At 30.5% G+C, this 25,570-nt stretch overlaps 1 protein-coding gene across 2 annotated transcripts in view; it reads right to left on the bottom strand.

The window, feature by feature from the left end:
• Positions 1-25,169, bottom strand: part of LOC114334007 (ATP-binding cassette sub-family B member 6) — a 52,055-nt gene extending 26,886 nt beyond the window's left edge. The window contains exons 1-4 of one of the 2 annotated variants that reach the window (XM_028284006.2): positions 24,808-25,169; positions 24,570-24,744; positions 10,296-10,468; positions 3,752-3,989 (exon numbers count right to left, since the gene is read on the bottom strand). In XM_028284006.2, the coding sequence (XP_028139807.2) occupies positions 3,752-3,989; positions 10,296-10,468; positions 24,570-24,744; positions 24,808-24,933 (712 nt within the window). In that variant the 5' untranslated portion in view covers positions 24,934-25,169. Of the gene's footprint in view, positions 1-3,751; positions 3,990-10,295; positions 10,469-19,745; positions 19,832-24,569; positions 24,745-24,807 lie in introns of those variants that run through there. The other variant, XM_050656408.1, reaches the window with a different exon arrangement.
• Between the last annotated feature and the right edge of the window lie 401 nt (positions 25,170-25,570).

The following is a 25,570-nucleotide window of genomic DNA, read 5'->3' as shown; positions in this document are numbered from 1 at the left end:
TTCCTTATGTGTCTGGCAGTATGACGATGACGATGTCTAAGCCAAAAATAAATAAAATTATTTTTTTTTATCCGATTAATGTTAGTATGTAATTTGACAGTGGTTGTTGTATAATAATTTTGTATACCTCTAATCTACCCTGCATTCTTTAAGCGCCTGTAATATTTTGCTTAGCTTTACTATGTCAAAGGCTTTGTGAAAATCGATAAATATTAGAGCAAGAGGTTTATTGTATTCCACTACTTTTCTCCCATAAATCTCAGAAAGTAATTATGAATTATTAACACGGATATATGCAATATTACAATACAATAGCACATACTTGAAATATCAGATGAAATACAAAGACTACCTGTACGCCAGTCAATGAGAGCAAAAACAGGATATTACCTCAGAATTCTATCCTACTGCATGGATTTTAATGAAATTTTGGGAATAGCCTCTACTTATCTCCTAATTTAAAGTCTACCCTATGCCGATGTGCGCTTTTATCTTGGGGGTGGTTTCCACCCCTAATTTGAAGCAAAAACGGTTCTATAATTTTTTTTTGGAAGCTTAATACTTTTTGAGTTATTCGTGGTTAAAAGTTTGCCATTTTCATTAAAAACTGTCACCTTTTCGGAAGGTTTTTTGCGAATACCTTAAAAATTATGCATCTAACGAAAAAAAGAATATAAAACATTTTTGTAGCTTATGAAAAACCAAAGAGATTCGTTTTTTCATAGATCTTCTAGTTATAATTGGAGAACGACCGCTTTGGTTTTTATTTCCAAAACCGTCTCCCCGTCTCTTGGTTGAAGAAAAAGGAGTTCTTTAATACTAATTGGTTTTATTAAAAACTACACTTAAAGCTGTTGTTAGCTTTTGTATCAGACACAGTGAGAATTAATATATAATGCAGAAAAATGGTCGATTTTAAGGGTATAATGCTACCAATATCTTTTGTAGTGCTTGGAAAATTCTTAAAAACGAGCACTGTTAAATATCGATTACATTCAAAACAAGCGAGATATGGTGCAAAAAAATGGATCACTAATTTATTTTAAGATAAAATGCGAATAATATTTAACCCCTCATCCACCAGATTTAAATGCATTGTTTTACTTCTACAATGCCTTTTATTATAGTTAGTGTGACCAACTAGCCCGAAAAATCCGGGACATGGCTCGAATTACGAAGTCGTGTCTCGGCGTCCCGGACAAAGCTTTCGGGCCATCCGAATTATTTTCAACGTTTTGGTCAAATTCCATATTGAAATTTTTAATACATCATTCTTCTAAGAATTCACATCAAATTGAATTGGGGACGAAAAAATGTCGACAATTTCTAGACTGTTATACTAATAACACATCCAAAATGCATGCATTTTATATCGTCGTATTATAGTTCCACGAAAACTCAAACTCTGGACTTTTTCCGGTTTCTGTATTTTAATTATCGTCTTCTGAAAAGACGATTTAAAAACATGAATATCAAATAATGATAATTATATTTTAACCCAAGGTTCAATTTACATGGAAATCCAACATTAGTTGATTTACTAATTTTTCGGTTTTTGAGAACGATTTCCGGCTTGAAAGTCAAAAACAAAATGTCAAAAAACAAAAATGTTTTCATTCCGTCAAAATCAATACAACCCATTCCGTCAAAAAAATTTTTGTCAACATAAAAATGTTAAATAATCCATAAAATAATGATATTAAAGTTTTATATTAAAAAAATGGCCCGATTTTCATTGAAAAGTCCCGGATTTTAGGTAGTTTTTCAGTCTTGTCCCGTATTCGACTAAATTTGAGTTGGTCACACTAATAGGGAACTTGCATAAAATTTTAAATTAAAAAAAATGGTATAAATCACAACAGAACATAATTTAGAACCTGTATCAAAGATAAAAAAGTTTTGTTCGTCTTTCGTTTGGCCCCTAAAGACGACTAAAAATTCAACTTATACCAGCCACCCCAAAACGCGTCGTGACGTCACAGGGTTGTATGTTTACATTCTACACCAATTGTATGTATGTATATATAATTTTAAATTAGACATTATAAACGTCAGTAAAAAATACAGTTATGTGACGTTAAAAGTGTTTTTGATCGTTTGAACTATTCGTAGAAAATTTGTACTTTTACAAAATGGTTTTATTTTCAATAGTAAACCTTCTTTCCTTTCTTCAAAAACTGTATCAAACTCCAATCTCAACAAACTGGTATATATTAATACAACGACATACGATAAATGTCATTAGAATATAAATATTTTTCCTTTATTCCCCGACGACGAGCTGAAAAAATATCCAAGTAGGTGGAGGCCAATAAACTAAAGAAGAAGAAGAATATACGTAAATATAACCATAAACAGAACCACATAGTTAAACTATGTGACGTCACGGGTCGTTTGAACTATTTTAAGATAAAGAAGACTTTCAAGTTATTATGAGTTTTTGAAGCGTGAAATTTTGTAAATCTCATTTTTATACAAAACTGAACATTATTATGTAATAAAAAATGTGTAAGTTCCCTATTATAATATTATTTCTGTGTTCAAAAAGTTTGACGGGTTTAAAATGCATGGTTTAAAAAAATAAGATCAAATTACAGAGCGCATTTTTAAATTTTCTTAAAAAATCTTCCTTTTTCTCCATGTAACTCAAAAATGATAAAAAGATACAGTATTGAAAGACAAAACAAAATTGTTACTTAAAAAACCCTACATTTTTGTACTGTATCTTTTTTTCGTATCTCTTTTCATTTCCGAGTTACATGGAGAAAAAGGAAGATTTTTAAGAATATTTAAAAATGCTCCCTATAAATTTGATCTTATTTTTTTCAAAAACCATTCATTATAAATCCGTCCAACTTTTTGAACATTGAAAAAACACTACAATAAAAGGTATTGTAGAAGGAAAACGATGCATTTAAATTCTGGTGAATGAAGGGTTAAATATACTTCTAATTTTTCCTTAAAATACATTATATTATAGTAATTAATTTTTTTTTTGCACCATAGCTCGCTTAGTTTGAATGTAATCTACATTAAGCAGTGCTTGTTTTAAATGTCTTTCCAAGCACTACAAAAGGTATTCGAAGCATTATACCCCCAATATCGACCATTTCTCTGTTATTTTAAGTTGAATACACCAATGTGAGCATGCACCAAAAATTTTTTTTCCATATCTCTTTTTGTATTATAACTAAAAGATTTGTGAAGAAGTGGATCTCTTTGATTTTTCGTAAGCTACAAAAATGTTTTATATGGTTTTTTTCGTTAGATGCATACTTTTTAGGGAATTCAAAAGGTGACATTTTTCAATGAAAAAGGCAAATTTTCAACCACGAATAACTCAAAGAGTATAGAACAGTTTTTGCTTAGAATTAGCATCTCTAGCTTCCGTTGTTATTTTGATCAAACAATTTTCCACCCCAGAGAAGGGGTGGGAGCCACCCCCAAGATAAAAGCGCCATAGGATATACGGTAGACTTTGTTGGGCTATTCCCTACTTACAGTGAAAATATCAAGTAACGAAAAATCTCATTTTTGTTGGCAAAAAAATATATTAATTTGTCTGGACTAAATTACAGTTCTGTTATCTTAAAAAGGATATGTTACTATCAACATTCGCACAGTGTTGCCAAACTGAATTTTGTTATTTTGAGTGTAAATTTTCCCAGCGATCTCCGAGGGTACAACAGTATTTTGCCCATAAGTTTAGTATATTATAACTTATAACTACACAAAATAAATTTGAACTTACCAATGTATAATACCATCGTAGTAAAAACGATTAGCCCGAACCATACGTTGAAGGCTGACACAAAGTAAATGACAGCTATCGTTATATCTACTATAGTCGGCAAAATGGAGAATATGAGAAAGTTTAATAAGTTGTTAATACTGTCTGTTCCTCTATCCATTACTCTCAAAACTTCACCTGTTTTTCGACCAAGATGCCATTTCAATGAAAGACTATGCAAGTGTCTAAATAGTTCCACCTGGAATAATATGGAATATATTGGTAATAAAATAAATATACTATATTAGTAGTAAAATAAATATACAGTGTGTCTGCGTAACTTGGAACCATATGGGAAACTTTTTTAATCAATTTTACGAAAAAAAGTTATTCTTCATAAAGTGCTCTGCATAGTCAAAAACCTAAGATGCAATCATCAGATATCAAATTTTATCAATAATATACGAGGTATGTCCAAAAATATAAATTTCGCTCAAGAGTAAAGTGCCTTTATATTTTACAATATCAAAAATTGTTATTAAGAAAAGTTGTCTGTAATTAAAAATTATGTTATAATATGCATTTACACTCTTCTAATTGAAATAAAATTATTTTGAAAAATTTCCTCAAATTACGGATACCCAACATCAATTTTATTGACGATAACTCCCTTATTAATAATTTTGCGAAAAAAAGATATTCTTTATAAAAATGTCCGGACAGTCAAAAAACTAAGACGCAATCATAAGATATCATTTTTTTTTAATTTTATACGAGTTTCGCTTAAGAGTAAAATACCTTTATAGTTCACAATATTTCAACTAGAAGGATGCAATTGCATATTGAAAGATAGTTTATCTACTCTATGTCATATTATGTGTAAGTTTTTAGTTTGTGAAAACTGTCATTATAGAGAGCAGTGCGTGAAGGATTTAAAGTGTGCGTGAAGTAACAATGTATTTTAAATGGGATTTACTTTTTCGCACTGTTTTTAACTTTCGCGTTGTCATGGTGACAATCCTTACTTTTGCGTTGTCATGGTGATGTCAATATGAGCAATAAATTACAACAAAAGTTTTGACAGTTTTGTGGTTTGAAATTAGTTAGAATTTTTAAATGTCAAAGTTATAAAAATTGTAGAATAGAAATGAATTCCAGTGACGAAGAGTTACAGCTTTTTTTATTTGTTTATCGTAGATAAAATATTGTATGAAACTGTGCGTGAAGTACTTTTTACGAACTTACGGGATTTATAGCACTCGCTCCGTTGTCGCTCGTGCTCTAAAAATCGCGTGCGTTCGCAAAGAGCATACGTCACGAACTGTTTCATAAATAACTATTTTAATTCTGAACAACTTTTTATAATAACAAATTTCAATATTGTGAAAAATAAAGATACTTTACTCTTCAGCGAAATTCATATTTTTTGAAATACCTCGTATAAATTTGACAAAATTTAATATCTTATAAATGTATAATATTGGTTGTTATACTATGTAGAAATCATAATTAAAAATGAGGTTGGGTCTCCGTGATTTGAGGAACATTTTAAAAAAATTCAATTAGAAGAGTTTAAAAGCAGATTATAACATAATTTTTAATTACAACTTTTCTCAATAACAGTTTTCGATATTGTGAAATATAAGGGCACTTTACTCTTGAGCGAAATTCATATTTTTTGAAATACCTCGTATACTGTTGATAAAATTTGATATCTGATGATTGCGTCTGAGGTAGACGATGCAGAGCACTTTATGAAGAATGACTTTTTTTCGTAAAATTGATATTAAAAAAGTTTCCCATAAGGTTCAAAGTTACGCAGAGACACTGTACTGTCATAAAAATTAATAAATAATTATTTCGTTGTAAAACGAAAACAAGAGCCGTCTTATTTTTGGTTAGTTCAGAGAGCGCTAAAAGCACTCTGACCGGTTTCCATCCTTGTTAGGATTTCCTCAGAGAGCGCATATTTGATTCTCTCTGAACAACCAAACTTCGAGCGGCCAGCCTCGATTCACAACGAAACAATTCTGGTGGTGTGGGTGTAGTAGCGACATCTGCTAAAAACACGTGTAAGTTTTACTTTTAATAAAATTAAAAATAATATCAAAAATAAAACTATTGGGACCAATCTTCTGGTAACACCTTCGTATTCTTCTTCTTCTTCTTTTTTTTGTATAGACATGACTGCCTGTTTTTTCAATGTGCCTCTAGTAAGTTGTCGTTCCATCGTTTTCGTGGTCTTCCCACTGATCGTCTTCCTATTGGGGAACCGTCTCTCGCTGTCCTGACTTTCCTATTTATTGTCATTCGGCTTATGTGGTCATTCCATTCTATTCTTCTGTTTCTTACCCAGTTATTAATGTTATACACCTTGCATCGGTGCCCAAATCGGGTTTCGAAACGTTAATAAAATCATTTTTTTGGTAAAATTGTGGCTTATTCCCATTAAAAATAGTTAACTACCTACCTCTTAAAACCTACCAAATTTAATTTACATATCTCAACCGGTTTAAAAGCATGAAATAAATCGTCAGATTCTAAGAAAAAATTCAACATCCTGTATCTCGGAAACGAAGCATTTGCGGACATTATGTTTATAAAGCAAACGGTCATTATTTTTTCATGCAGCATTACCCCTTAAAGTATGTCGCACTTATTTAGAAACACCCTGTATTGATGAAGAACATGGCTAGTTGTTAAAGTACCTAACTTTTTTATTATCCAACATAAGCAAATGAATCAAAAAAGAAAATGTTAAGACTGCCTAAGACTACAATTAAGTTTTAATTTCAATATTTTTTATGTGCTCGAATATTCCACAGGGTGTTCCGAACTTTAAGGAAAAAACCAAGTATGATTGTTACACCCGGTATAAAATGACATTTACCTGTCTAGCAACAATATTATTACACCAATATTCTTAAATAATAAGGCTATATCATTCTAAAAAAATCACTCAAATCGGACAACTGGTTTAGGAAATTCGAGACATCAAACATGTCCCATTTTTAAGGTGTTCCTTTAATTTTGCCGGTGTGTGTATATTAACAATTCAAAGTTTTATTTCTGAAGAAAATAAAACTTTTAATAAGACCATGCTTTCACGGGATTTCGAGGGAAACCGCCTTCGCGGTTTATATTACTTGAAAACCATACGAATGTTGAAATAAAGAAGACTAGGGGAGGTCTATAATTTGCACCTCACTTCCTGTCTATACAACGTGGCAAAATTCCAACGAAAACATGGTCTCTATACTCAAGAGTAGAACTAATACAAAAGAATTTCGCCGTGAAACGAAAACAAGAGACGTATTATATATATTTCAGTGTGATACGAATGTTGAAATAAAGAAGACTCAGTTCGCTCTGGGTGTTTATGGCGCTCTCTGAACAAACTGAAATATAATACGTCTTTTGTTTTCGTTTCAAGGTAAAATTCTTTTATTATACACTCACCGGCACAAAATTCCGCCCCCAAAATTTTTGATTAAGTTTGACAATTTATAACTTTATTATTTGTGCTTCGATTTTTAAGATTCTTGCGCCAGTTTGTAGGTACATGTATTGGTATCATTTGGTATTATTTCGGTAACAAAAAATTTTGCTTGCATTGCATTATACAGGGGTAAATGGAAGCGTTGTATTTTCTCCTAACCTTAAAAAATTCTGTGGAAAAATGGAATAGCTGATTTTGTTTCATAGTCCTGTCATATTATCCCGGATGCATCACTAAAATTTTTTTTTGATTTATCCGAATATCTCTTTTCTTGTTAGAGCTGTACCATTTTTTGTAAATAAAAACACTGATTGACTCATAAAATTGTGGTTGGATTGATAAGATTAGAATGGCCCGCATGCAGCCCAGATCTTCATCCTATTGAGCAGTTATGGGATGAATTTAAAAAAGCTTTTCACTTTCATCCTAGGCCTCCAGAAAATTTGGTTCAGTTTTGGCCCTGGTAGAGGAATATCGGGGTATTCCCCTGGCAAGGATAACACCTCTTTATTCGATGCTAAACAGATTGCGAGCAGTGGTTGCTGCAAGAGGTGGTCATACCCGCTATTTAATTGTTGTGTTTTGTTCTTAATTTTGTTTTGATTTGTTAATTTTAGTGCATTTGATATTTTTAATTAAATAAGCCTTCAGAGCAGTGTTTTTATTTACAGCTCTTACAAGAAAAGATATATTCGGATAATTCAAAAAACAAAACATTAGTGATACCTCCAGGATAATACAAAAGGAGTATGAAATAAAATCAGCCCTCCAATTTTTCCACAGAATTTGTTAAAGTTATGAGAAAAAACAACGCTTCCATTCACCCCCGTATAATGCCACCTAAGCAAAAATTTTTTGTTACCAGAATAATAACAAACGACATCAATACCTACAAACCAGAAGAATCAAAAATGAATAACCATTTTCCTGCACTCTCTGATTGAACTGGAATAATGATGCGGCTGTAGTTTCGTGTTGCAACGAAATTGAAAATGGTTATTCATTTTTGATTTACATTTACTCTGATTGGAGTACGAAGGGACCCATTCTCGTTGGAACTTTACCGCGCCGAGCAGATGGGACATGAATTATAAATTGTAAAATTCCCTCATCTTCTTTAGTCTCAGCATCCGTATGACTTGCAAATTGTAGAAGCCTCGGAGGTGTAACCAGAGAAGGTTCCCATTGTTTTCAATCAAGTATAAAAAATATTTTTTCATGTTTATTAATTGTTTAAATAAAAAAAAACAATTTTAATGGAAAACGCTTAAATTCTCTTGTTTTTTACAATGTAAAAACTCGAAACTTTTACGGTTTGTGTAGCTAATGATATGAACAATACATAATTTCACTTTTTACGTTAATTGTTTACGTTATGCTTCATTAATAAACAATAAAGTTTCAAATTTTTTGCCGATTCCGACTACTTTTCATGTTAGTACATCATATGTTTTATACATATTTTAATAAACATGACGATATATTTTAATGTTTGAAACGTGTAAGACTAAAAAGAAAAAATATGAAAAAAAAAACTTTTTAAGAAACGCTTTTCTTTAGTTACGAGTGACTAAAATTAAAAATATAAAAAAATCAACTAAAAAGCAAAAAATAAAAAAAAATTGAAAAAATCTAACACATTCGTTAAAGAAAAGCGTGGGGCGAAAACCGTTTATTCGATGAACACGCGCCACGCTTTTCTTTGACGGATGTGTTAGATTTTTTCAATATTTTTTTTATTTTTTGCTTTTTAGTTGATTTTTTTATAATATTTTTAATTTTAGTCACTCGTAACTAAAGAAAAGCGTTTCTTAAAAAAATTTTTTTCATATTTTTTATCTAATGTTGTTTTATGTGCTATTAGATTGAAAACTTAGTCTTTTGCTAGCAGTTGCCGCTAGGGCATCCCTGCCATTTTGTTCGTTGCAATCCGTGACTGCACGTCGGGGTTTGTCCTAGTTGGATCAGAGAGAGCAGCATATGTGCCTCCTGATGAGAAACTAATAAGTTTCGAAACCGGTGGAGGTGCTTGCTGCACTCTCTGATTGAACTGGAATAATGATGCGGCTGTAGTTTCGTGTTGCAACGAAATTGAAAATGGTTATTCATTTTTGATTTTTTTTTAATCATTTTTATTTTTCATTTTTGATTTACATTTACTCTGATTGGAGTACGAAGGGACCATTCTCGTTGGAACTTTACCGCGCTGAGCAGATGGGACGTGAAATATAAATTGTAAAATTCCCTCATCTTTTTTAGTCTCAGCATCCGTATGGCTTGCAAATTGTAGAATACTCGGAGGTATTACCAGAGAAGCTTCCCATCGTTTTCAATCTGGTAGGATGTAGAGTAACATTTTTTGATGTTGTTTTATGTGCTATTAGATTGAAAACTTAGTCTGATGCAAGAATCTTAAAAATCGGTATACATATAACAAAGTTATAGATTATCAAACTTAATCAAAAATTTTGAGTGGCGGAATTTTGTACCGGTGAGTGTATATTAACTTTACAATATTACATACGATAGGTACATGGTGAGTAACATTGTGAAAAAATAATTAGAGCAATAAATTATTGCGTAACATTTAAAAGATAACATATTTACCTTCAAGAACCACCCGTTCTGTGACCACCTTCCACGAGGTCATTAACCGCACAAATTATGGTTCAAGTTTCTATCTCTCTAAAACTATTAAATTAGCAAACACATTATCTCCGCAAATTGATTTCTTTGTGAACGACTTTACTGCGTTTTCCACACAATTACATTTATACTTAACTTAATGTTCTAATTTCAAGACTGATTTGTCAAAATCTGTTATTGTCTTTGTTCTAGGATAAGTTGTATTTGTCAATTTCAAAATGTTCTAGCTCTCAATTGTTAAATGAGAGCAAGTAATTTTATTCTTTATTATTGTTTGTTATGTATTTACCAATTTTGTACCTACTAGATCTTATTTTTCTAATTTGTGTGACATTTTAATTTAATTGTATCATGTACTAATGGACTTCGGTCCGTAAATAAATAATAAATAAATAAATAAATAAATATTTAAAAACTCACTTCAACTTCTCTTGTTGTATATTGCTGTACTTTGAGCCACAAGAATGATCTCAAATTATTTAACAATCCCATTCCTCCTGTTCCTCCTCCTTGTAGAAACTTTAAGCCAACATATACAACAACCCAGTCCCATCTAAAAACCATTTTTTCTACGGTACCCTGCATACTATCAACTGAAAAATAAATCATTCTCAAGATGATTCTTTACAGATATATCCATATTTTTAATTATTCATCTCAACTTTATACATAATACTTTTTTTTAGGGATACTTTAAAAATATTTCTTTTGTATCAATTTTTGATTTATATACAGTATGCGGCAAAATAAACAGTAGGTAGCTACTGAAATAAATATTGAAATGTTTATAATTATTTATATATTTAGTATAGGTACATGATATAGCCTTGCGGCATCTTTAACATCTGTTTTATTCACGAAAAAAATATTTAATTATTGTAAACCGCAATTCCGGAATGTCAGTTGGTGGATCGGCCAGCCTCCTTCAACATTCCCCATCTGTACGCATGAGGTGGCGTTAGGTCTGGTGAGTGGTGCATCAACCAAAATGATCGCGCAGTATGACCGTAATAGTGAATTGAACGATTACTCCCATCTTCATCTTGGTGATTTGTCGATATTCTTTTCATTAGAGTAAATAGGTTAATACCAAAACAAACAAAAAACGAAAACTGAACAAAACCACTTTAACTGTCATGTTTATGACAGATTAGATTAATATGTTGAATTGATAAACTTTTACTATGTAATTTACCTAAGTAAAATACACTAGGTGAAATATACAGGGTGTTAGTAAATAAATCTGAAAAACTTTAAGGGCTAATTCTAAATGAAAAATTAATGCCGGTTTCCTCTATGAACATATGTCCGAAAATGCTTAGTTTCCGAGATACGGGGTGTTGAAATTTTTATTTCAAACTGCCAATTTATTTATTGCTCTAAGACCAGTTGAGCTATGAAAATGAAATTTGGTGAGTTCTAGGAGGTAGTTATTACGCATTTTTTGACATACAATTAACAATTTTGTATTCATCATTGGCGCGCCTACGGGTAATGATAAAAATGATTTTTTTTAAAGAAAAAAATAGTACGCCACTGAGATATTTCGAATTAAAAATTATTTTTAAATTCCACGTTTAATTTATGATAAAAAACCTTTCTTGCCTTTTTTTCATATGGTACACCGTTTTTATGCAGAAAAATAAAACATCTTGACGCTTATTTTTCATTTTTTTAATACATTATCAAGAAATATCCAATATAATAATACTAACTAAACTGGAACAATAACAGAAAATATTTATTACTAATAAGATTTTAACTAGGTGCTGAGCTACAACAAATGTTAAAAATGACCTCCTTTAGAGGTTATAGAAGAATTTTATATTCATCATTGGCGCGCGTATGTGATCCGAATTTTTTTAAGAGAAAAATAGTACGCCACTGAGATATGTCAAATTAAAAATCATTTTTGAATTGCTGGTTCAATTTACGACAAAAAAATCTTTCTTGCGTGGTTTAAACGTGGAAATTAAAAATAATTTTCAATTTGAAATATCTCAGTGGCGTACTATTTTTTTCTTTAAAAAATTCAGACTATTACCCGTATGCGCGCCAATGATTAATACAAAATTCTTAATTGTATGTCAAAAAATGCGCAATAACTACCTCCTAAAACTTACCAAATTTTATTTTCATAGCTCAACTGGTCTTAGAGCAATAAATAAATCGGCAGTTTGAAATAAAAATTTCAACACCCCGTATCTCGCAAACGAAGCATTTGCGGACATAATATGTTTATAGAGCAAACCGGCATTATTTTTTCATGTAGAATTAGCCCTTAAAATGTTTCATACTTATTTACTAACACCCTGTATAGTGATGTAAACGATAAAATTCGTATCATTTGAATGATTTTTCTACGTGTTATCAGACAACTCTTATGTTTTCGTTAATGATTTTTATAACTTAAAATACGCAATAATGTACTTATGCTTAATTTTGCTTTAAATTAAAAGACTAAATGTAGGCTATTGATTATGTACTATAGAAAGGAACTACAACGTTAACGGGGTTTTATTATTTCATATGGTCAATGAATCTCTATATATGAAAAAACCGCGGAGTGCTACCATTTAAAGAGGTGCGTTTTTGAGAAATGGGTGAATTAGTCCCTGGGCACAGGTTACATTAGGGTGAGTTCTATGCACTTTTGGTACAAACATGTCTACATAAAAATTGTTCCTGGTTAAAGTTCCTGTCTAAATATAACTTTTTAAAGTCAAAGATACTTTTTTTTACAAAGATATATTCAAAAGAAAAAGTACAAAGAAACCCAAAAGAAAGAAATTTTGTTTTTTGTCCCATAACTTTTGTCCACGGGAATATAGGTATAGACATTGCTTTACAGAAAAAAAACTTACATATTTTCTCTTTAAAATGATGTTTGGTAGAGGTCATTAGGATTTACAGTTTTCGAAATATGAGTTTTCAAAGTTTGCCATTCACAGAAATTTTGGGCAAGTTTCCATGTTATTTCGCAAATATTGTTCTGTAACTTTTTTCTACGCAACTTTGGGCATATGCAATGGTACATGTAAGAGGAATAGGAATCAATTACCTTTAAATTGTTCTACTGTATAATGTTGTACGACTTCTTTTAAAGAGGTTATCTTTTTCAAGAATTTATACTTTTAACGAGTTCTTATATTTTTTACGATTATTTTTTAAATTTCCCATTATAACATTTTTTTTCTACATTTAGGTATTATCATATAATAAAAAAGGAAGCTTATTCTGTTTACTTTAAAATGGTGTATTATAAAAAATTCTAGGATTATTTATGAATAAGATATGCTTTTTCAAAATGTAATAAGTACTTGCAACGATTTTTGATTTTAGGATTATTTTTTAAATTTCTCATTATAACTTTTTTATGTGATTGTGTGTTATGATTGAATCTTATTCTTTATAAGTAATACTTTACTTTGGATCCACTTGACTCGGCCGGCCAACTTCAAAATATGGATTAATTCCAATATTTACTGTCAAACTCCTACACCACAAGTTTTTCTTGAAAAAATAGCGTGTAAATGTACCAAAGGATGTACAAAAAACTGCGGTTGTAGGAAGATAGGAATTAGTTCATCAATATTCTGCAAAGGGTGCATGTGCATGGGTACTAATTGTGGGAACTCTAACATGACTGAAGTGTCAGAGGAAGATATTGAAGCTAATGCTAACGACGAGATGGACTTTGATTTTGAAAATTTTTTAAATGTCAAAGTTTAAATAAATTTAACTAAAGTGATCTTTTCTAAGACTAATGTTTATATAATTTTTGTAAAAGAAATAATTTTAAATAATACAGGTAAAAAAATATCAAATAATCACTCGGTTTCCATTATTTAAATATATATGATACACCATTTAAAAGAACAGAAAGTAAGCCCCTTTTATTGAGCAATATATAGTATATTCATGTACAAGAAAAAAACTGTTATATTGAGAAATTTAAAAAATAATCCTAAAATCAAAAATCATTGCAAGTACTTATTACATTTTGAAAAATAATATCTTATTCAAAAGTAATCGAAAAAATGTAAAAAATAATATTTTTTTATATTAGGTATTATATAATATAATATAATATTATATTATTTATACTATATATAATATAATATTATATAATATATCATAATACAGAGAGAGTCTGTAAAGTGGAATAAATTCAATATCTCAAATACTAATTGTTTTTTTGGAAAATGCTCAGACCCGTCGATTAGTATTTCAAATTGTCCTTTTTGACATTCAATAAAAATGTATACAGGGTGTCCCAATTTAGAGATATGACGTCATCGTCGATTTTCTTAAATGGCAACACTGTCATTTTGATAGCTAATTTGATAGGGTTTGTAAAGTTATACATAACTGCAAAATATCAAATTTTTATTCTCTACCATTTACAAGATAATAGAAAATAACAAAGTTATATCTGTAATTTGGAATATATTCAATAATTAAAATACTAACTGTTTTTTTGAAAAATGCTCAGACCCGTCGATTAGTATATCAAATTGTCATTTTTGACATATAATAATAATGTATACAGGGTGTCCAAATTTAGAGATATGACGTCATCGTTGATTTTCTTAAATGGCAACACTATCATTTTGATAGCTATTTTGATAGCGTGTGTAAAGTTATACACATCTGAAAAATTTCAAAATTTTATTCCCTACCATTTACAAGATAATAAAAAATAACAAAGTTATGAAGAACAAGAAGTAATCAAATAATAATTGAATTTATTTATTTCAATTAAGCAAATGCTCATAACGTTGCCCATTGACAATTTGACAATAATTGAGGGCAACATTATGAGTTTTTGCTTAATTTATTGAAATAATTAAATTCAATTATTAGTTGATTACTTCTTTTTCATAACTTTGTTATTTTTTATTATCATCTAAATGGTAGAGAATACAAATTTGAAATTTTGCAGTTGTGTATAACTTTACACACCCTATCAAAATAGCTATCAAAATGACAGTGTTGCCATTTAAGAAAATCAACGATGACGTCATATCTCTAAATTGGGACACCCTGTATACATTATTATTATATGTCAAAAAGGACAATTTGATATACTAATCGACGGGTCTGAGCATTTTTCAAAAAAACAGTTAGTATTTTAATTATTGAATATATTCCAAATTACAGATATAACTTTGTTATTTTCTATTATCTTGTAAATGGTAGAGAATAAAAATTTGATATTTTGCAGTTATGTATAACTTTACAAACCCTATCAAATTAGCTATCAAAATGACAGTGTTGCCATTTAAGAAAATCGACGATGACGTCATATCTCTAAATTGGGACACCCTGTATACATTTTTATTGAATGTCAAAAAGGACAATTTGAAATACTAATCGACGGGTCTGAGCATTTTCCAAAAAAACAATTAGTATTTGAGATATTGAATTTATTCCACTTTACAGACTCTCTCTGTATCAGAGCTGTAAAAGATACTTTTTAAAAGTATCTAGATACTTTTAAGATACTTGAGGCAAAAAGTATCTTAAGATACTAAGTATCTAAGATACTTTTTTGTGAAAGTATCTAAAGATACAAAATACCGGAAAAGTATTTAGAGTAAAAATATCTTAGATACTTTCAAGTATCTAAGATACTTTTGAGTATCTAAGATACTTTTAAGTATCTAAGATACTTTTAAGTATATAAGATACTTTTATGTATCAAAGATACTTAGATGCTTTTCTAGTATCTAAGATACTTAGATACTTTTGTAGTAACTAAGATACTTTTAGGGTATAATATAAAGGTACACGGTACTCTACTACTCTACAGTAGATTGTCGATACTTTTGTTTTAAAAACATCATTTTAACCCTTTAAATTATCATACAGTTTTAGTTTAAGCCAGCAGGTACTTTGAAATGGTATACTTTGTGGTATACTTTGTGGTATACTTTGGGCTTTGGGGTAGATAAGAAATAAGAGACGTTAAGTTATTACAAACTAATAACTATGTATTGAAAACAAAAATCAAACATTAAATTTTCAAAACAGTACAAAATAAACATAAATTCGTGTGTTAAAAACAGCATAAGATGCATTATGCATTAAAAACAGAAGATTCAAAATAATTAAATTTTTAAACACAATAGGATAGGATATAAAAAATAGTAACATTTTGGTAGCTAATAACTAGTTAGTATAACCACTAGCTTTTATTAAAGCTAAATTTTCAAAAGTATGATCAGACAAGGCACGACGTCGGGGTGAATTAATAAAAGTTGCAAAAGAAAACATTCTTTCAACAGCTGCAGAAGAAGGTAATGGCGTATTGAACTTTTTAAATAATGGTTCTATAATATTATATTTTTTTAACATTTGTATGTTGGTTTCAGAATCGGCCAAATATTGTAATAGTTGCAGTTCAGCTTGTCGTTTATAATCTAAATCAGTATAGCCAGTGTTTTCGTTTTGCGTTTGAAGATCGGAGTTAATATCAAATTCAAAGAAGTCGTTTTGCATTTTGCTAATTTTCGTTACAGTAGTAATGTTATTTGTACTTACATCAAATTGTTTTAATTGTTCCTGATTTTTCTTCATAATTTTTATAGCTTCTGTAATTACCAAATCCTTAATTTCACTAAGGTCATTTTCGATATTCCTGATTCCTCGAAATGCAGTAAGCCAACGTGTTTTAAATAAAGGAATAGTAACTGCAGCAATTATTGCAGATTGGTTAGTCAACTTAAGAAGTTTTTCAAATCTGCAGTTTAAAGATACTGTCAGAGCATTCAAAATAGGTTCCACATCCACATATTTAAACTTATTGGTTTTAAGCTTTTCAATTTTAACAAACAAGCTTACGATTGATGGTAGAAGGAAACCGTAGTACATATTTTGTTCGCCTTGAAGAATGTCAAGTGCCCAAGCAAACGGTTTTAGTATTTGGCATAATTCTGCTAAATAATTTAGATTAGTATCTCTGAGCCGATCTTGTTTTGCAAAATTTAATTTTTCGTATAGAGATTCCAGTTTTTCTTTAGACTTAAGAATCTGGTTCAGAGCATCGAACATGGAATTCCAACGAGTCACACCCGGGTAACTTAAAGTATGTCCTAATACTTTTTTATCACTTCAGCTGATTTAGGACGACCTGTTTTTTTCCATATATGATTACACCTAGCTATTGCTTGTTCATATTTTGATCTAAGAGAACTGGTTGAATTAATTATTTTCATAATATCAGTAGTTGTTATTAGGGCAAGTGTATGACTTGCACAACGTATGTGTTCAGTAGGTATGAGCATGATCAAATTATTTTCACTTAAATTATTTGGAAGGTGATAATTTTCGTTTTCAAATATGTCAGGAATATCCTCTCCATCCTCCAAAATATCTTCCTGATCTTCCTCAATGATGTCGATATCATCTTTTGGCACTTGTTGTTGATGTTCACCGTCGTCACCAGTGTAGTGTAAAACATTATTGATACCAAAAACACCAAATGCTTTGACAAAATTTGAGCCGTTGTCAGTAATTGTTGCTAACACTTTATTTGGATGTAGATTATAAGCAGTATGTATGTCTTCTAATAGTTCAGCTATACGGTCGTGTGTATGCGCTCCAGAAAATCTTCTACATGCTAGCGGTGCTGACTTTCGTAGAAGTTTGTCGTCAATCCAATGACATGTAACACCAAGAAAACTTCGGGTTTTGCATGACCAAATGTCAGCCGTCGTGCAGATGTAACGGATATCATGTAATGTTAATTTTAAGTTTTCTTTGTTCTCAGACTCAGACACCATAGAGGAAATTTTTTTTACAGCTGTAGGCCTAGATATGATTTTTAAAGGAGTAATTCCCTTAAATAAATTTAAAAATCTACGATTTTCTAACAACGACAAAGGTAACATGGTATCTACAATAAACTGAAGAAGTCTTCTGTTAAATTTATCCTGTGTAACATTTTCGGTCTTTGTAATCATTTGTCTAATGTTCATTTGCCTATCATTGATATTTTTAATTTCCAGTTTTTTCGTAAGTTTAGAACTTAAATAATCCTTATAAAATGTATAATGTTTCGTTTTAAAATGTTTTAAGAAGTTACTAGTAGAACCTGAATTTCCTTTTAAATATTTATTATTCGGTAAACACATTCTACACTTAGCTATAATGTCTCTTGTCCCGTCAAGTTTTTCTAACATTTGTTGCGTAGTTTCAAAATATTTCCCATCAAAGAGATTTGAGGTTGCAGCATTATAATGTGAGGATATAATGTCTCTTGTCCCGTCAAGTTTTTCTAACATTTGTTGCGTAGTTTCAAAATATTTCCCATCAAAGAGATTTGAGGTTGCAGCATTATGATGTGAGGATTGACTATTAGTTACAGAAACAGAACTAGTAAAACTACTAGCAGCAGTAGCACTACTAGCAGCCGAGTTGTCTGAATCTGAATCCTGATTTTCATAGGTTTTTTCCGAAGATTTTGAAGAGGAGGCACCGCCAAAAAATTTTCTGAACTTCTTTTTTGTTGTTGTTTCAGGACTTTCAGGAACATATGTAGGGTCTTTTTCATCTTCACTTGGTGTAAAAGGGTCAGGTTCAGGTGATTCAGGTTCAGTAAATGTCATGTCAACATCGACATTTAGTTCTTTATCATGACAATTCTCATATATATCCATCTGAAACAAAATTGTCAAGTTTTATGTGGCCCCGACCCTAATTTTTTTAGCACTACTATAATTATTTTTTGAATGATTTTACAAGGACCACGCTGCAATAACTACTTAAACTTCAAAAAATAAGATTTTTAACACCCTGTATCTCTTAAACTTCTAATTGTAGACCCCAAGTATTAGAGATTGTTTGAATCGGCTTAATGCAAAGAATCCAAAAAGATGAAAATATACATCAGGGGCAGGGCGTTCCATTTAAAAAAATATTAATTAGTTAATCCTGGAAATATGAAACAACCTGCCTGTATAAAAGTAAATAATTTTAAAACGTGAAATTTAAAGTTGTACACAATTTTTATAAATAGGTTTTTTTTTGTACATATCAGATATATCGACCTTTACTGCACCATTGGGAATTGGGACACCCTGTCAGAGCGCAAAAATATCATGATAGTTTATATAAATATAAATATCAAAATATCGGATATATTTGATATATATCGGATATATATCCAAATGTGATATTTATATATTTTCGAAAAAAGTTACAAAATGGAAAAAAAGCAGAAATAATAAGTTTATTCAAAAGTAAATATAAAAAAAACATGTAAAACTAAATAAAAAATTAAGTATGCTAGTAAAATGTTAAATGATATTACGCTAAAGCGAAAAAACAAATAATGCTAATAGATACAAAAGAGATAAAAATAAGAAACAAAATTAACAAAAATATAACCTTTGATTCCTTTGAAACAAAACCATAAATTCCTTCTTAAATAATTAATAAATTGATACACTCTTAAGTCTTCAATATAAATCAAAATAAAAACAGAAAAGCAATAATATTATAAAATAACTTAAAAACATTAATTCCCGTCAAACTTTATAAGTCTGAAATGTAGGAAAGGAAATAGAATATTGATATATATCTTGATCTTGATATTTATTATAGATAAGTATCAAGATATATATCAGATCAGGATATATATCAATGGATATATATTTTTGCGCCCTGCACCCTGTAGATACAACCGTAATGTTAATTTTATAATTTTATTTTGATTTCTTTGACCATAGGATTTTAGGTATTCTACTCTACATTGCAGGGATCAGGGATCATAATTTATTGAATCACTTAATTTTTTAAATTTAAACAAATAAACATTTTATTTAAATTTAAAATAGGTTATAAAAAGCAAAGAAAGGAACTTACCTTTTCTAGTGCACTAATATTTTTTCCTTTAGCGAGTACGAACGGCAAAGGCAAACTAACAACGCTGCAGTGTTGCCAGGTCAAATTTATAAAAGTTACTAGATTTCACTGAAAAAAATCACTAGAATTTCACTAGATTAAGCGCATGCGCAATAACGTATAATTATGCGCAGTAACACATTTTTCGTTACTGCACGTACTCGTAACCATAGGGCTTTCATAAAATTTTCAGGGGATTTCCCTATTTTTCACTCATCCAGGTTCGTTAAAAACGCAAAAAGACCTTACAATTTTATGCTGAAGTAATTATTCCGAACAACCATAATTTAGAATTAATTTATAAATAAAGAGCTAAGTGATTTTTACCAAGGTAGCCATTATGATGAAACATTTTATTTTGAGGAATAGCGGGAATCGGTAACTAGGACATGGATGGAGATAATAATACTTATTAAAAGTTGATTTATTCATCTCGTTGAAATAGATAAGACAAACGTGATTTTCTTATTAGTTGGGCTAATGGATTGTCAAAGAAAACCGCACTTGAAACTCTTGAGTTGAGGAGAGTGTCGTCATCGTGAATTGACTCATCACAGTCATCACTTTTTAAGGATTGCCATGTTTATGTTAACGTTATGGTATGTTATGACTAGGTATTAAATTGCCATCACAAATTACTGGGGATTTTTCTTTCTTTGCAAAGAAATTTTTAAACAATACAGGGAAGTATTAAATGAATTTTAATACAAACGTATTAAAAATACTACTGAAAATATTTTTTTTGGTATAATGTAGTAAAAATATTCAATATAATGGAAATTTCCAAAAATCACTAGAATTGTGCCTATTTTGAAAAGTTATCACTATTTCACTAGATTCTTAAAAAATCACTAGATCTAGTGAAATTTCACTAGACCTGGTAACACTGCAACGCTGTAAAGGATAAACGGATAATGCTGCGGGCCGGGGGCGGGATGCAAAAAACAATACACATCGTCTCTCCCGCTACGGCCGGCGCGACAGGTCGAAGCTTGTCGGATCATTAAAAGTATCTATTTCTCAGGTCCTGAGTAAGTATCTAAGATACTTTTTTGTATCTAAGATACTTTTTTGTATCTAAGATACTTTTTTGTATCTAAGATACTTTTAGTATCTAAAGATACTTTTAAAGATAAAAGATACTAGATACTTTTAAGAAGTATCTAAAGTAAAAGTAACTTTTAAATGAACCAAAAAGTATCTTAAATAAAAGTATCTAAGATACTTTTAGTATCTTAGATACTTTTTTTTATCTTTTTACTAAAGATACTTTCAGCTCTGCTCTGTATATTATATAATAATATTATTTTATTTTTATATTATATTATAAAAAACCGTTAAAAGTATAACACCTTGAAAAACCATTATCTCTTTAAAAAAAGTCGTACAACATTACACAGTAGACCATTTTAAAGGTAATTGATTTCTATTTCTATTACGTGTACCATTGCATATACCTAAAAGTACGTAGAAAAAAGTTACAGAACAATATTGGCGAAATAACAAGGAAAATTGCCCAAAATTTCTGTGAGTGGCGAACTTTGAAAAATCATATTTCGAAAACTGTAAATCCTAATTAACTCTACTAAACAACATTCTAAAGAAGAAATATGTAGGTTTCTTTTCTGTAAAGCAATGTCTATACCTACCTATATCCTCGTGGACAAAAGTTATGGGACAAAAAACAAAATTTCTTTCTTTTGGGTTTCTTTATGCTTTTTCTTTTGAATATATTTTTGGAAAAATAAGTATCACTGACTTTAAAAAGTGATATTCAGATAGGAAATTTAACCAGGAACAATTTTTATGTAGACGTGTTTGTACCAAAAGTGCATAGAACTCACCCTAATGTAACCTGTGCCCAGGGACTAATTCACCCATTTCTCAAAAACGCACCCCTTTAAATGGTAGCACTCCACAGTTTTTTCATATATAGATATCCATTGACCATATGAAATAATAAAACCCCGTTAACGTTGTAGTTCCTTTTAGCTATCTTATTTTGAATATAATCAATAGCCTAATGGTGGATAAATATAAAATAAAATATGATAGGTCTGGATCCCGCGTATGAAAAAAAGTTGATTAATAGCAAGCTGAAAATGTGTTAACAGCTTAAGGGTGTCTAGTCGGATAAACTTTGATATATGGGAACACTGGAACAGGGGCAGTTTTAATTCTGGAACTGGTTAAAAATTTGGAACGGTAAGACCACGAAAACTTCACATTTATTTTGTCCGACAGAACAGACTTAAACTCTCCGAACAGAGATTCAACTCTCATGCAAAAATCAGACTGCTATTTATCACCTGTCATAATTCCTGTCATTTGACATATTCTACATTTTCCACTCATTAAAACGCCCATTTGGTGATAAATAGCAGTCTGATTTTTGCATGAGAGTTTAATCTCTGTTCGGAGAGTTAAAGTCTGTTCTGTCGGACAAAATACATGTGCCGTTTTCGTGGTCTGACCGTTCCAAATTTTTAACCTGTTCCACAATTAAAACTTCCCCTGTTCCAGTGTTCCCTTATATCAAAGTTTGTCTGACTAGACACCCTTAAGCTCTTAACAAATTTTCAGCTTGCTATTAATCAACTTTTTTTTCATACGCGGGATCCAGACCTATGACTAAATTACTGGATTCATGAAAGAAAGAAAATAAAAACCCCAGCTTGCTATTAATCAACTTTTTTTCATACGCGGGATCCAGACCTATGACTAAATTACTGGATTCATGAAAAAAAGAAAATAAAAACCCCAGACATAGACTACTGAGGTAGGGAATAGTTTAAGGATCATTTTTAATATCATTCCGCTATCATACGCTAAAACCTTAGGGTTGGTTGCCATCCCATCTCGGGGGGTGGTAATTTTTTATTACATTTTAACCATGTAATTCGATGGAAAAAGTGATTCTAAGAAAAAAATGTTTGTTACATTTTCTTCGTAAAATTAATATTTTTCGAATTATTCGCGCTTAAAATAACATTTTTCGACGAGAAAATCTACTTTTTTAGAGGGTTTTTTAAGAATACCTCGAAAAATATGCATTTAATCAAAAAAACTGTTGATAACAAAATTGTATCTTTTCGTAACACAAACCAAATTATTTTCCAATAATATCTTTAAGACCAATACAAACCAATATACGGCATGTTAAAGGTTAGCTTTTTTCGTCAAATGCATAATTTGAAATACTCAAAGCCAAATAATGGGAAAAATTGGCATTTTTCGAGGAAAACTTAAATACTATTTTTTCAAGTATACAATTAGAGCTTTCAAAAAAATAATAATAAAAAGTCTCTAGCATGAAAATTAGCGACTTATAATTAAAAAAATTCTACGAAAAAATCAGTGAAAACAACCCCTAACTACCTTTCTAATTCAAAATTGGTCTTCACCTTTCTGTAGTTCCTTTTATATTTATATTATCAATACACTCAAGTAGTTTGACCTATTTAAAATGCCTAATTTTGGAAAAATTGGAGTTTAAAAAAATGTTTTTGCAATTTGGTATTTTTCACCTTTTACTTCAAAATATCTCCGAAAATACTGAAGATACGAAAAAAATTATAGACTACTAAACTGTAACTTTTTTAATGACTAAAATTATAGCTGTTTAAAACCTCTATTTACCAGCAAACACCCCCTTATTCGAGCCCTTTAAACCCGCCCCAATTAAAAACTAAGGGATCTTACCGAATTTAATTTACAGTCTTATAGCTCTTTAAAAATCCTACAAAATCGTTTTTGAAGAAACTTTTTATCGCCAAAAATATATAGAATATTTTTCGAGGTATTCTCAAAAAACCCTCTAAAAAGTCGATTTTTTCGTCGAAAAACTGTTGTTTTCAAGCGCGAATAACTCGAAAAATATTAGTTTTACGAAGAAAATGTAAAAATAATTTTTTCTTAGAATCACTTTTTCTTTGGGGTGGCAACGACCCCCAAGGTTTTAGCGCATGATAGCGGAATGATATAGAAAATGATCCCTGGACTATTCCCTACCTTCTGTAAAAATTTCAAGTAAATCCATGCTAAACGAAAAAATTGCGAGCCAAAATGCTTCATTTCCTCAATCGACTATTGGGGCCGACCGACCGGCTCTGTCCCGTCATACAGCTGACCGACTATAATAACTTTTATTTATATTTAATTTAGAATGTGTGTACTGATTTTCAGCCTTAGTAAATGGATTTAATTACCTTCGTAGGAAAGCAACTTTGATACCCTCTTAGTAACCCCTGTTCTACGTTTCGCTTGACCGACCGCAGTATGTTTCTCTACACACTCACAGTAATCAACTGTGAAAAATCTAGCTTTAGTTTATTCAAAGAGATTTTTCAGCGCTGCCTCTTGGTCTAGAAGTCCTGCGTAGAATGGGGAAAGAGTGTGAAATTCTCATAACCATAAAAACAAAACAAAATTAGAATATCTAGGACATATGTAATAAGAAATCAAGAACGTTACGGCCTTCTCCAACTGATTCTCCAAGGGAAGGTAAATGGGAAAAGCGGACCGGGAAGAAGACGCATTTCCTGGCTTCAAAATTTACAAAAGTGGTATAACACGACTACCATTGAACTGTTCCGCGCTGCGGTAAACAAAGTCAAGATAGCCATGATGATCGCCAACATCCGGAACGGATAGGCACTTTAAGAAGAAGGTATAGCTGTGGTATAGCCAACTTTCATTAGAAGAAAAAGAAGAAGATATCTGATAAGTTATTGTTATTGTCATTTAATTTTGATCGGGATTAACATAATACAAATAAAAACTTACCGATTAACTTTTGGTAGATGGGAACAAACAAATTTACCACTCTCCCGCCACCCAATAACAAAAAACAAACTAGCACTTTTAACTGCAGCACGAAGTCCTTCTTTGGCCAGAGGAATGGCGATAAGATCTTTAACTTTTTCCAAAAGTTGCTCCATGTCGATGTGTTTTCTTTGTTCTAAAATGGAAAATAATTTTTTATTAAAAATAGAGCTATTCAAGAAAAAAATATTATAAATACCTTAAATTTCAAATTAACCGCAATGTTGTCAAACTTGACGTTGTTCTTCTGCTTCTTTTCTTGATCATCTTCGACTTGTGTAGCTGTCATGTTAAGTTTTGTAAATGCATATTTTTTGTCCGTCATCTTAAATAAGTATTATTTTATTATTTACTTTTAAGATTTTGTTGATTTCGTAACGACTTCTTGATGACTTAACAATTAATCTTATGTATACTGTAGGTTTAATTCACATTAGTATAATACTTTTAAACAATGATAATGTATTGTCTTATAAATTATTGGACAAGTTCAAGTACAAAATTATTATTAAACTAAATGCAAGTATAAAAAACCGTAAAAATCTCGAATATATTCAATCCGAAACTGTAGGTAGCTATATAACATCCGTGGAATTTCTCTCGATTGTTGTATGATGTGATTTTTAGTAGAGGAGATTATTGTGTTTTTTTATCAATACAATATCGATTTTTGATCTTTTAGGTAAAAAAGCAAGAAAAAAATCTGGTCGTTGAGAGCGTCGGTTTTTTGAAAAACTTTGCGTTAGAATTAATTTACAATAAATAACGTGACAGCTGTTATCACGTATTTCATTTGCCTTTGCTTGTAGGTCTGGATCCCGCGTACCAAAAAAAGATTATTAAGAGCAAGCTGAAAATTTGTTAATATCTTAACGGAGTCTAGTCGGACAAGCTTTGATGTACAGGAACACTGGAACAGGGGAAGTTTTAATTGTGGAACAGGTTACAGGTTTAGAACGTCA

This window comes from Diabrotica virgifera, chromosome 7 (genome assembly GCF_917563875.1).
Source record: "Diabrotica virgifera virgifera chromosome 7, PGI_DIABVI_V3a".
Taxonomy (NCBI): domain Eukaryota; kingdom Metazoa; phylum Arthropoda; class Insecta; order Coleoptera; family Chrysomelidae; genus Diabrotica; species Diabrotica virgifera.
Note: the sequence above shows the minus strand (reverse complement) of the source record. Positions and strands in the feature narration are given on the sequence as shown.